Source organism: Zingiber officinale, chromosome 7B, assembly GCF_018446385.1.
Source record: "Zingiber officinale cultivar Zhangliang chromosome 7B, Zo_v1.1, whole genome shotgun sequence".
NCBI lineage: Eukaryota > Viridiplantae > Streptophyta > Magnoliopsida > Zingiberales > Zingiberaceae > Zingiber > Zingiber officinale.
The window spans coordinates 38458044-38469802 of NC_055999.1; the positions used below are offsets into that span (position 1 = coordinate 38458044).

Sequence of the window (11759 nt, forward strand, 5' to 3'; positions counted from 1 at the left end):
GAGAAATTTTCATAATTCTTTATTAAATTAAGTTCGGTCCTAATTTTTCTCATAATTATTTTGATAGGCGAAAGACTGCAAAATATCAAATGTGTAAGATGATAGAATATTGATTCTTACATCTAGACCCCTTCGCCAAATAATGGTCTATTCGGGTTACTATGTTAATGGTCTCAAATTCTATGTGACACAACGAGATTCACAGAGATTAACTTTTAATTCTGGTGTTTGCATTAAAGGATCTATCGACACCAATGACACTGAGTTTGATTACTATGATAGACTTAAGGAAATTATAGAAGTTGAATATCCTGCATTACCGATAAAAAGGTGTGTGTTGTTCAAATGTTCATGGTATGACCCGACCCCAACAACAGGTATCAGAATACGTCCAAATTATAATTTAGTTGAGGTTAATGCAAACAAAAGGTTCAATAAGTTTGAACCTTCCATTTTTACAATACAAGCGGGTCAAGTTTTTTATCTTGAATATCCTATGAAGAGAAGAAGAGCTAGTGAATGGTTGTCTGTTTATCGAATGAAGCCTCGTTCGACGATAGAAATGTCGAACACCATTACTGCTCAAAATCATGATGCATTTCAGAATGATGAAGTAGAGAGACATTCGGTTGATTCACAACTCCAATCTACATCACAATTACTTGTAGATGGTAATGCCACTGACAAGGAGATAGATGATACAGAGATATCTAGCAGTGAGGATTTTGCTGATCTAACAGAGTCTAGCGACGACGACTTACAAACTGTTATTGTTGAGTAGAAATGTTTCCAAAGTCTAGCATTGATTAAATTTTAGCATTATTGTTCATCTAGTAAGTTATGCTTCAATCATGTTTTGTTGCTTATTTATCATGTTATTAAATTTTATTATGATGTGCTGTAATATTTTTTTTGTAGATATCAAGTATCATGGCAGATCTTCCAGCACCACTCCGTGGATCCACCATCCTTAGGGTTGTTGGAGAGTCGTAAGTATTTTTTAATTATTAGTAATTCAAGTTATTTATTTATAACATATATCTTATGTTTTAATATTATTTATATGTAGGTTTACTCCTGACGACCATCGAGTATATATTACATGAAAATTTAAGGAAAGAGTCTGCATATCTGGTATTACATGGAGACATGTAGATGCTGAAACTAAGGATTTTTATTATTAAGAATTTGTGGTAAGTAAATTGAATATGTACAATATATTTATCCTTTAATATACTAAAATTTTAATTTTTAATTGCAAAAAAAATATACATGGGAGGATGGGCACGAGGTAGAATTTGCAGCAACTTGGAATATTTATTGTGCCAAGTTGTACAAAGACCTATTATACTATGTGAGAAAGGATGGCACACGACCAGCTTATGTATCCGACGAGATCTGGGGTGCATGGACGACCACTTGGTCTGCAGAAAGATGGCAGATAAAGGCTCTAAAAGCTCGAGCGAATAGGAATACAGAACCAAGTGGCCCGAGTACCGAATCTGCTCGTCATACATCAGGATCTCGATCCATTGTTGAGCACGCTATGAATCTGGTGATTTTAATTTAAAGTTATATAAATCAAATTTTTATTTATTAATAAACTTGTATAATTTTAGCCAAACTTATTTGTGCATGCAGGAGCGTTCTTTAGAAAGACAACCCACTTGCCTGGAGATCTTTCTCAAGACTCACCAGAGAAAGGATGACACATATGTTGATCTTCGATCCAAGAACATTGGGGTTTGAATTATTAACTTGCAATTTATATTCAATCTTTAATAATGATTAATTAGCTTTAATAATTATGTATAAGATATAAATTGTATATTTTTTCTACACAGGAGGAAATGACAAGTAGGGTTGCTCAGGCATCTCAGCCACCGGTAGAGGGAGGGGAGTCATAGGATCTATCCACCAAGCAAATAAATGAAATTTATTATGATGTTGTGGGTGGAAGGACAAAAAACTCCTCCCTCTACGGCCTTGGCTCCCAGGCCATGGTGGTATTTATTCGCTTGAGGACTCCTAGGGGTCGTGCGAGTTCCTCTTCTTCTTCTGAGGTGGAGTCATTAAGAAAAAAAAACTAAGAATTGAAGACTCAAATGACTACGATGGATCAGAGGTGCATGGGAGGAGAGGTGGGCTGCTTAGGAGCAGACATTGGCCCAGATGAAAGCAATTATTGCTAGATGGGACCCATCACAGCATCCCCATTCACAACATCCCCAGTCAGAGGAGACTCGAGACCCATCAGACCCTGCTGATGATTAGATTTTTTTGAGGTATGTTCAACTATAACTTGATTTTTTTAGAGTTTATTAGAAATTAATTAAGTCAAATATATTTATTCTATTAAGATATTATTAGATATTTATCTTAAAGTGTTTTATATTTTTCAGGAGTTCATATTGATACATTTATCATCACCACTATTATTGGATATCCAAAATATAATCTAGGTATTTTTTTACATGTAAAATTAGTTATATATTACAATGTTTGAGTTATATTACATTTGCATCGATTCATTATATTCTAATCATAATCATGTTTGAGTTATATTACATTTGCATCGATTCATTCTAATCATAGTCACTTGTATTTGAATTTTACAGGATTATATTTGAATATATGTATAGGTGATGTATTATGGTAAGTATTTTGGATATTTTGTATTTGTCGTTCACTTATTTACTTTTAGATACTTATGATTGTGAGCACTTGACACTTGGATTGTATTGTATTTTGGAGATTTTCTATTTGACGTTCACTTATATTTATGTATTGTATTGTATGTTGTTGTATTTTGGAGATTTTGGATTATTTTATATTATGATCTTGTTGTATGTTGTGAGTATATTATGTGGATTGTCTGAATTATGTTTGTGATGCCATCGCTTGTGATGACTTGTATTTATATTAAAATTGTATATGGGAAATGAGTAAAATTAGAGCAGGTTTTTAATTTTTTTTCAATTTTTTACCGATGGAATTGTGGTTTTTGTCGATAAAGTATCGGCAGCACAGTAAATTTTGCGATATATTCTCGACGGTATTACAGATTCCGTCGGAAATTCCCGACGGAATTCTTTTTTCTGTCGGGAATTCCCGACTGAATAAATTTTAGTCGGAAATTTCCGTTACCTACCGTTTACTTTTTTATCGACAGGACAAGTTTTCAGTCGTTAAATTTATCGACGGAAAATGTAATTCCGTCAGTAATTACCGACGGAATTGTATTTCTATCGGTAAATTGCATTGCCGACCAAATGACTCCCGATTCCATAAATTCCGTTGGTATTCCGTCAGTAATCTCAAATACTGACGGAATACTGACAGAATATTCAGTCGTTATTAATAATTATTTTTGTAGTGAGAATCGTGGAAGGAGAAGTGATTTTTTAGGAAGAAGAAGATGATGTGATAATAATACTAAGATGGGTATCTAGTGATTTATATGTTAAATAGGATGTGTTATAGATATGTTTGTATTTGATTGGAATGTATTAACTAATTGATAAATCAGAGAAATGACATGATTCTGGTAAAAAAAAAAAAATTTGGGACAAATTTGGTTATGAAAATAATTATTAATTCATGGTCAAATTATTGATGATCGTGATCTTACGGCAAATGGAATTTGTCCCAGATTTTGGGACGAATTCAATGATTCATCCTAGAAATATAGGACGAATGAAGATTCATCACAAATTTAGCAAACTTGTAGATTAGCGACGAATCTCTATTTGTCTCAAAATCTAGGATGAACATATGGATTCGTCCCATAATTTGGGACGAATGGAGATTGATCGTAGATTTGACAAACTTGTAAATTTTCGGCGAGACTATTTTTATTGTCAAAATCTAGAAAGAAAATTAAATTCATCCTCAAAATTAGGAGGAATTTAGCGATGAATCTTAAATTCGTCGCTAAAATTGGCATTGTATTTACTTTCTTTCGTCCCAGAATTTGGCAACAACTAATTTGTAACAAAAAAATATTCAACTTTTTGTGACATTTTTTTTTTTAAATTTGTCTTACAATCCGTCCCATAATGATTGATTTTTTTTTATAGTGCAGGTGAGTATTATAATATTTCACCTTTATTTTTTTTGGACATTATATTATATGTAAATAAAATCCAACATGCAATATGTTCACCGTCGAGAGTAATTAATAACTAGTACTCGAAGAATACCATATTCTGTTCGGTGGTGACTGGTGCCCATATATAATGTTTAATGGTCAGTGACTATCATAAAGAAGGAAAAAAAAAAAAGCAATTGGAAGCTAAAGTTTAGTACTTTAAATTTTGATATTTGCTGGTGATCTTTTTATATTTGATTTGCATACAGGACAAATATCAAGTCTTGGTACAAATTAAGTGATATGTTAGGAGTTTTGATTGATGCAGAATTGACTGTCCATTTGTATACGAACGCGCACATCGCATGCAGGCATGCAATGCATGCGCGATACTCTTAACAGAAAATTTTAACAGTGCTGAAAATTTGTCTCTTGTTTTAGGTCATTTCTTTGAATCCTTCAGATTCGATGTAGACTTCTCATAGCTTGACTGAACTCTGGAAAGCCAGGCTCTCATTCATTTACCACTTCGCAATAAACCGTGTCTGATCATTCCTTGAAAGCTTGGTCAAATTTTCCAACCCTCCGTGGATAAACGTGCATGCATGCATGCATGCATGGATCGATAAATATGTGTACCTTGGCTTACTACAGGACCAATATCTCCAAATAAATTAATTGCATGAGTCGTCCTGCAAGTTAGCGTATATGCATGGAGCAAATTTTACCAGTTTCAATTACCTCCACCTCCACATCATATTCATCTTACTAAGCTCTACCCGATGAAGTCATCGTGATTTGTGCATTGATGTTACGGAATCTATATATGAATGATGCATTCAAGATAAAGTAGCAACGCTTCAATTTGTATCAGAAACTGAACGAGCTTAATTCTGTGCAGCGTTGAATCTTGTACAGTTGGTTTGGTGGTCAAAAGAGCTCGAGTAATTCTTTTCAATCCCCCCACATGGCAGTTGCTCTTGTACAGTCATGCAGCCTTGGAATCATGTTGAAATTTTGCCATTCGTTCTTACTTCTAATTAAGAAATAATAATTCTCAATACAGATAGAACAGCCCCCTCCCACACACACAGACACACAGAGACAGAGAGAAAGAGAGAGATAGTATTGAATACTCTGTTTCAGCAATATTCAGTGGCTGGGTGGTTGCAATTCCTCCTTCACATAGATTTTAAGTGTATATAAAATATGTTATACACATTCTACAGGAAGGATTGCATGGTGCAACCTCTCTTTTGTACCCTACACCTTCTCGATCCTAGTGAATTGAACTAGTTATGTTTGAGAAAAAGTAGCAAGTACGTGCTAGAGTGGCAGCTAGCTGCTGCTCAGTAGCGTTTCTAGTTCTATATACAACTTGAGAAAACATAGGGAAAAGACATCTATCCTAGTACCCAATATTGTCTATAGAAGACTCGAACCTAATTCCACTTGAGGCCAATGATGTTCCAAGAGCATTATAAATTGGCAAAAAGTAGTGGTGAGTGGGGGCAGAGAACTTCCAGTCAAATAATAGCCATTTGTTCCATTCAGAAGCCTTTTTAGTGACTGAAAAAAGACCCCCTTTGTGCAGGATCAGATCACATGCACATATCATAGCAATCTTATGTATGTTTGGTTGGACACGTTGACTTGTTCGATTGGATGGATTTTCTTTAATTTGCTTGTTTACTATAATGATTGTGCAAGGCAAGCTGGATTGCGACAAATAAAATCACCTAGCTATTTCTATCCATATTTGTATATGCGCAGATTTGGATTTGTTTGTGCGAGTTTCCATAATAGAGCCAAACACAATGAACCACATCATCATCATCATCACATTCTAATTAACGTCCAATGAGAATGTTAGACATGTATGTTACTGGTTGCTCCGTGTCATTCCCTACCATTAATGTCACTGCGCACCCTCTCTCCTTGAATATAATGCACAGAACGAGGACCTACAAGAAGTTAAAGTGAGCGAGATGAGAGAAAGAGAAAGAGACAGAGAAAAAAATAACTAATAGGAAGCATTCAACTCTTTCAATGAATGCCTGCCTGCAGTGTGACAGAATTCCCTTTCTTTTTCCTTCCACATCACTATTGCATCAATCTCCAAAGTCTCCTCCCCAAATCCCTTTTGTCCCTTCCCTTCCTCCCTGCTTCCTCTGTGTTGCCCTAGATAGCTAAGCTACCTAGCTAGCTAGCTCTATATAAACCTGAACCTGGACAAAGCTCTGGAAGTCAAAAGGAAAGAAGGGGAAAAAAAAAACAAAGAGCAGTACTGGATCTTGAGATGCCTCAGACGCCTTCAACAAGGTGGTGCCCGACACCGGAGCAGCTGATGATTCTGGAGGAGATGTACAGGAGTGGGGTGAGAACCCCAAATGCCTCCCAAATACAACAGATAACTGCACACCTCTCCCTCTACGGCAAGATTGAGGGCAAGAATGTGTTCTACTGGTTCCAGAATCATAAGGCCCGGGAACGACAGAAGCTCCGCCGCCGACTCGGCCGGCAACCACAGATGCTCCCACAGTCCGAAGGCTCTACTACCCCAGCTCTTCAAATTCAGAATCCAACTAATGCCCAGGTTCTTGATTTCCACTCCGTGCTCCATTTCGATCGTCTCAAACAAGACTTCACTTATACTTATTTCTCTGCGAGCTGGTATCACATCACTCTATCCAAATTTAATTGCTACGTGCAGGGATGTTTCCAAGAGTCGACGCCACAAGGGATGAATCTGGTGGGCAAGTTGGAGGCAGCACAGGGATACCTAGCAGAAGAAGGAGAAGAGCTGGCATATAATTATATGTCGGCCGGCAGCTGTTCGTCGGCCGGAATGTCATGCTGCAAGCCGCCTCTGAAAACGCTGGATCTGTTCCCTACAAAGAGCACGGGCATGAAGGATGAGTGCAGCTCCTCCAAGTCCTCATCCTGCTCCACCTCCACCAACTAAGAAGTGCTATTATATATATTATATTACTTTGTTTACTCTAACTATTCTTCTTCAGTTAATCGTCTCTTCTTGTACTTGTTTCGCTTTGTACTACTCCACTCAACCTCTGCAACTTCTATTAATTGTATTAGTAAGACTGCTTGCCTCTGTCGATCAGTGGAAGGGTTTACATTGTCATTATGTGCAACTTTTTTACGTAATTAGTTTCTCCTTAGCTTGACCATACGAATTGGGCTAGGAACTTTTGACTATACTATTTTAGCCTCCTTCCACTTAAAAAAAAAATAATAAATAAAACAAAACAGCTAATAATATCCATGGAATTGACGACAACTATTAAAATTCCGTCTCTAGGTAGCGATAGAAATATTAATGGTTATGGCAATTAGAAATGGACTAAAACGTTGTGTCACTACTTCATGTACATTTAGTCGTCGGGACGCTAAATCCTAATTTTTGACGTCGGTTTAGTGACGGATGGACGACTGTCCCTATTAGCGATAAATTATTTTAGAACCCATCGTTGATAGTGATGGAGTATACATTGATAATTTAATCTTCCGTCGTGGAAGGATAATTTCAAAGACGGATAATTAAATAATATGTCGTTGTTTATCCGTCGCTAAACTTTCTATTTAGCCTGGACATTTATAATTTTTTGGCGGTCATATTTACACGTGACTTTTAGCGATAGACATTAATTAATCTGTCTCTAATAGCGATACATTATTTAATTATCCGTTATTAATAGCGATGAATAATTAATTAATCCGTCACTATTAGTGATCATAGATAATTTAATTATCCATCGTCCATAGCGATATATTAATTAATTATCCGTCGCGAATTATATTCCGTCGCTATATTTGGGACATTAGGGCTTGTGTGTCCGATCTCTTCTCTACGTGAACTATCCTCCCTCCTCTGACAATTTCTTCCCTACTCCGATGATTGGCTTCTCCTCCTTCGGCATTCAAGTACTCTTTTCCTCCTCAAGCATTCCATTGGCTGAGCAGTAGTGGTCGCGGCTTGCTCTGGCCGAGTAGTGTCAGACACGGTCGACAAAGTAGGGTTGCGGTTGACAAAGCAGGGCTGTGGCCGCCATTGCCCATTTGTGGCTGGCAAAGCAGGGTCGCGACCATGGCCGACATAGCAACAACATAAATAATAATGAAATAATTATAAAAAATTGTAATAACAATGGTTAATTTCTATTTTGAAGATAGAAACCTAAAAAAATAATTAATTTATCTCAACTCACTAAGTGCAGTTAGGATGGTTAGATACTGTTTTAGATTCAAATTCAGTTTTTGATAACTCATAATGGATCCTCTTAAGGCAACCATGTGCCTTAATCATAACCTTCCCAAAATAACAAACCTAGATTTTTGAGACAAAACTTTGGTTAAATAATTCAGATTAGGCTGAGATAACTTCAACTAGAGTAGCTTAGTCAAGTACATCAAGTTCTCAAAGTATGATTTTAGCATAGACAAACACTATCAGAGTCTCCTTAACCTACTAAAACTATAACTCAGTCTGATCCCAATTATAGGATTGAGAGTGACGCTAGACGAGGTGAATATAATTTCAAAAATAACATTATTTAACTTTAAAACAGAGTAATAAATGCATCGAAATGTAACGCCCCGCCCCTCCTGCTAAGGCGGTGGGAGTTACTTTACAACAATAAATACCTACTTACTACAGCGGAAGTCTTACTTATAGGATTTTAAAACTTTTATTTTTTTTTAAAATCAACATGACTAATCAATGGGACGTATAAAATCACATAGCATACTTAACATGATTTTTAAGTTATAATACCCAAACACAAAATTAAATGTCATAGAGTCATAATGCAGTAACATAAACTAGGCATAGTTCTTATTAAACAAAAGCAGGTCTTTCTCCTTTAGCCAAGCCACTACCACACACATCCTTCTAGCCCCTCCTGCTGCTCCCCTAGTTCATCCATTCCTTGCCTTTATCTGTAGTACAAGAAAGTAAGCTGTGAGCACTCATGGCTCAGTAAGTTCCTTTCTTACTCACAAAAATCGTATAACATATCAAAATCACAAGACATAACACATGGAGACAATTTCATCATAGCATGTAGCATATCATGGCATATCGTAACATAATTCGTAAGGTATCATGGCATAACATAACATAACATAACATAATCATCAAATGCACCCTAGCATATCATAACATCATCGTAAATATCATGGCATAATCATAAGATATATGCAAGGTGAATTTCTAAACATGTATCATGAAAACATATGCAACATGCCTTTTGAAAACTTATAATATACATACTTAAACATAATCTCAACATAAGGGGGGCCCCGGCTTGTATCACATACATAAATGAGCGCGTCCTATGTAGGTCCAAGGTAGCAAGTCTTGAACCCTACAAGGCATACATACTAGGCCCGTTTCTTAGTCCATTGACCTAGGGGCACTTAGGAGCCCATCCCTAACGAGGCCCGTTTCTTAGTCCATCGACCCCGGGGCGCTTATGGAGCCCACCCTTGATACAAGCCTTAAAAGTAAAGTAGCATGTCATACATATCTTTAATTCTTAACCTATCATTCGTGTCATAATCATATCATGAAGAGTGCTACTAGTCCCAATTGATAGGGAAGCAACTCTTAGGCATAACATAAAGCATGTATAATTGGCACACAGCTCATCATGAATTTTTGGACACACAACACATCATGATCACATGCATAATTGGGCACACAGCACATCATGAACTTGGGCACATAGCATATCATAAATTTGGGCACATAGCATATCATAAATTTAAGCACATAGCATATCATAACTTTAAGCACATAGCATATCATAATTTTAGGCACATAGCACATCATAAACTTGGGCACATAGCACATCATCATACATAGGTCATAAGCATACATAAGTATAGCAGCATATCATATTCCTATCATATCATAAAGCATTGCATATGAAGCATATGGAAAAAAAACATAAGTAGGTCTCTAACCCAAAGGTCATGTGGTGGCCGAAACATGTAGTTAGTTGTAGCCTAGGTTAGCAAGCAACATAAGAGCATGTGAACCCTAAACCTTTATCATATCTTATATCATAAGGAACACCTTAAGCATATTTGGTTTGGGTTCCAAGCTTCCTAAGTCTTTACTTGTATCATGGCCGAAACCCATCAAGCCTGAAATTAGGTTATAAGCAACATACAAACATGTAAACCCTAACTAATGTCATATCATATATAATAAGAAACAACTTGAGCATGTTTAGTTGGGTTCTAAGTTCTCTAAGCTTTTAACCTTAACATGGCCGAACCCTAGCAAGTATGATTCTAGGTTACAAGTAGCATGAAAGTGTTGAACCTTAAATCCATATCATAATACATATCATGAGGAACATCATAAGCACATTTAGTTCAAGTTCCAAACTTCCTAAGCCCTTTAATCCAAGGTGACCGAAACTTATCAAGCATGGGAATTAGGTTTTTAGTGGCATAAGAGCATGAAAACCATAAATAATTTCATAGCATTTATTACAAGAACATCATGAGCATATCTAAGTTGGGTTCTAAGTTTCCTTAGGCCTTTAACCTAATGGTGGCCGAAACATGTAAGGCATAGACTAGTTTTCATATGCCATAAAGCATGTAAACCCTACATAAATTTCATGGCATTTATTAAAAGAAATAACATGAGCAAACTTTGTTCAAGTTCTAAGCATCCTAGGTCTTAAAACCTTGTGTGGCCGAAAGTTGTAGAGCATGTAACTAAATTTCTATGCATCAAACAAGCATAAGGACATCAAGTTAGTTTCATATCTTTTCATCAAGAAAGTCATGAGCATCTTAAACTTGTTTCAAACTTTCCCTAGGCCTCATATCTCAACATAGCCGAATCTTCACAAACATGAAATAGAGTTCAAATCAACATAAACTCATGGGCATATCATATTAGCTTCATATTTTATCTTAGGGAAAATCATGGCATGCTTAGTTTTAGGTTTAAAGCTCTTCTAGGCCCTTAGTTCTATCATGGCCGAAGGTTCATGAGCTTGAAGATGAAGTTCAACTCAACAAACAAGTGGAAGAAAATTTTAACAACACTATTATCATAGGGCACATATCATAAGAATAAGGGAGCATGCTTAGTTTGAGTCCTACGCTTACTTAGTTCTTTTGTTCATGCTTGGCCGAGAATCTAAGATCATAAATTTAAATTCTAACTAAACATTCTAGCATAAAAACATTAGGTTAACCTCCAACCATAAAATACATATCATAAGAAATATACTGAGCACCTCTAGTTGAATTTTAAGGTTCCTTAGATTCTTCTTTTTATCTTGGCCGAAATTTCCATGAAGCAACCCTAGGTTTTTAAGAAATCTATCTTCATGAAAACCATATGAACTATTGTACCACAGGTGAGGGGAAGCTTACATCCTTTCGCTTGTGGTTTTTCTTAAGAAGAAAAGTATCCTAGGTGCCAAGGAAGGAGAGAACTTCTTCTTCTTGTACCTCCTTTTGTTTCTCTTGCTTGGAAGGGATAGATCTTGAAGGTCTCCTCTCTAAACTTAGTTTTTCTTGAACAGAAGCTTAGCTTAGCTCTCGGACAAAGGAGAGGGAGGGAGTTCTTGGTTCGGTGAGGAATGAAGAAGAAAGAGGAAGAAGGAAGAAATGATTTAAT

At 36.3% G+C, this 11759-nt stretch overlaps 1 protein-coding gene across 1 annotated transcript; it reads left to right on the forward strand.

The window, feature by feature from the left end:
- Positions 1–6156: 6156 nt before the first annotated feature.
- LOC122003699 (WUSCHEL-related homeobox 3B-like) lies at positions 6157–7066 on the forward strand. Its single transcript, XM_042558765.1, has 2 exons — positions 6157–6686; positions 6804–7066. Exons 1-2 carry the CDS (start codon positions 6390–6392, stop codon positions 7053–7055), a joined length of 549 nt encoding a protein of 182 aa, XP_042414699.1. The 5' UTR covers positions 6157–6389; the 3' UTR covers positions 7056–7066.
- The last annotated feature ends 4693 nt before the right edge of the window (positions 7067–11759 follow it).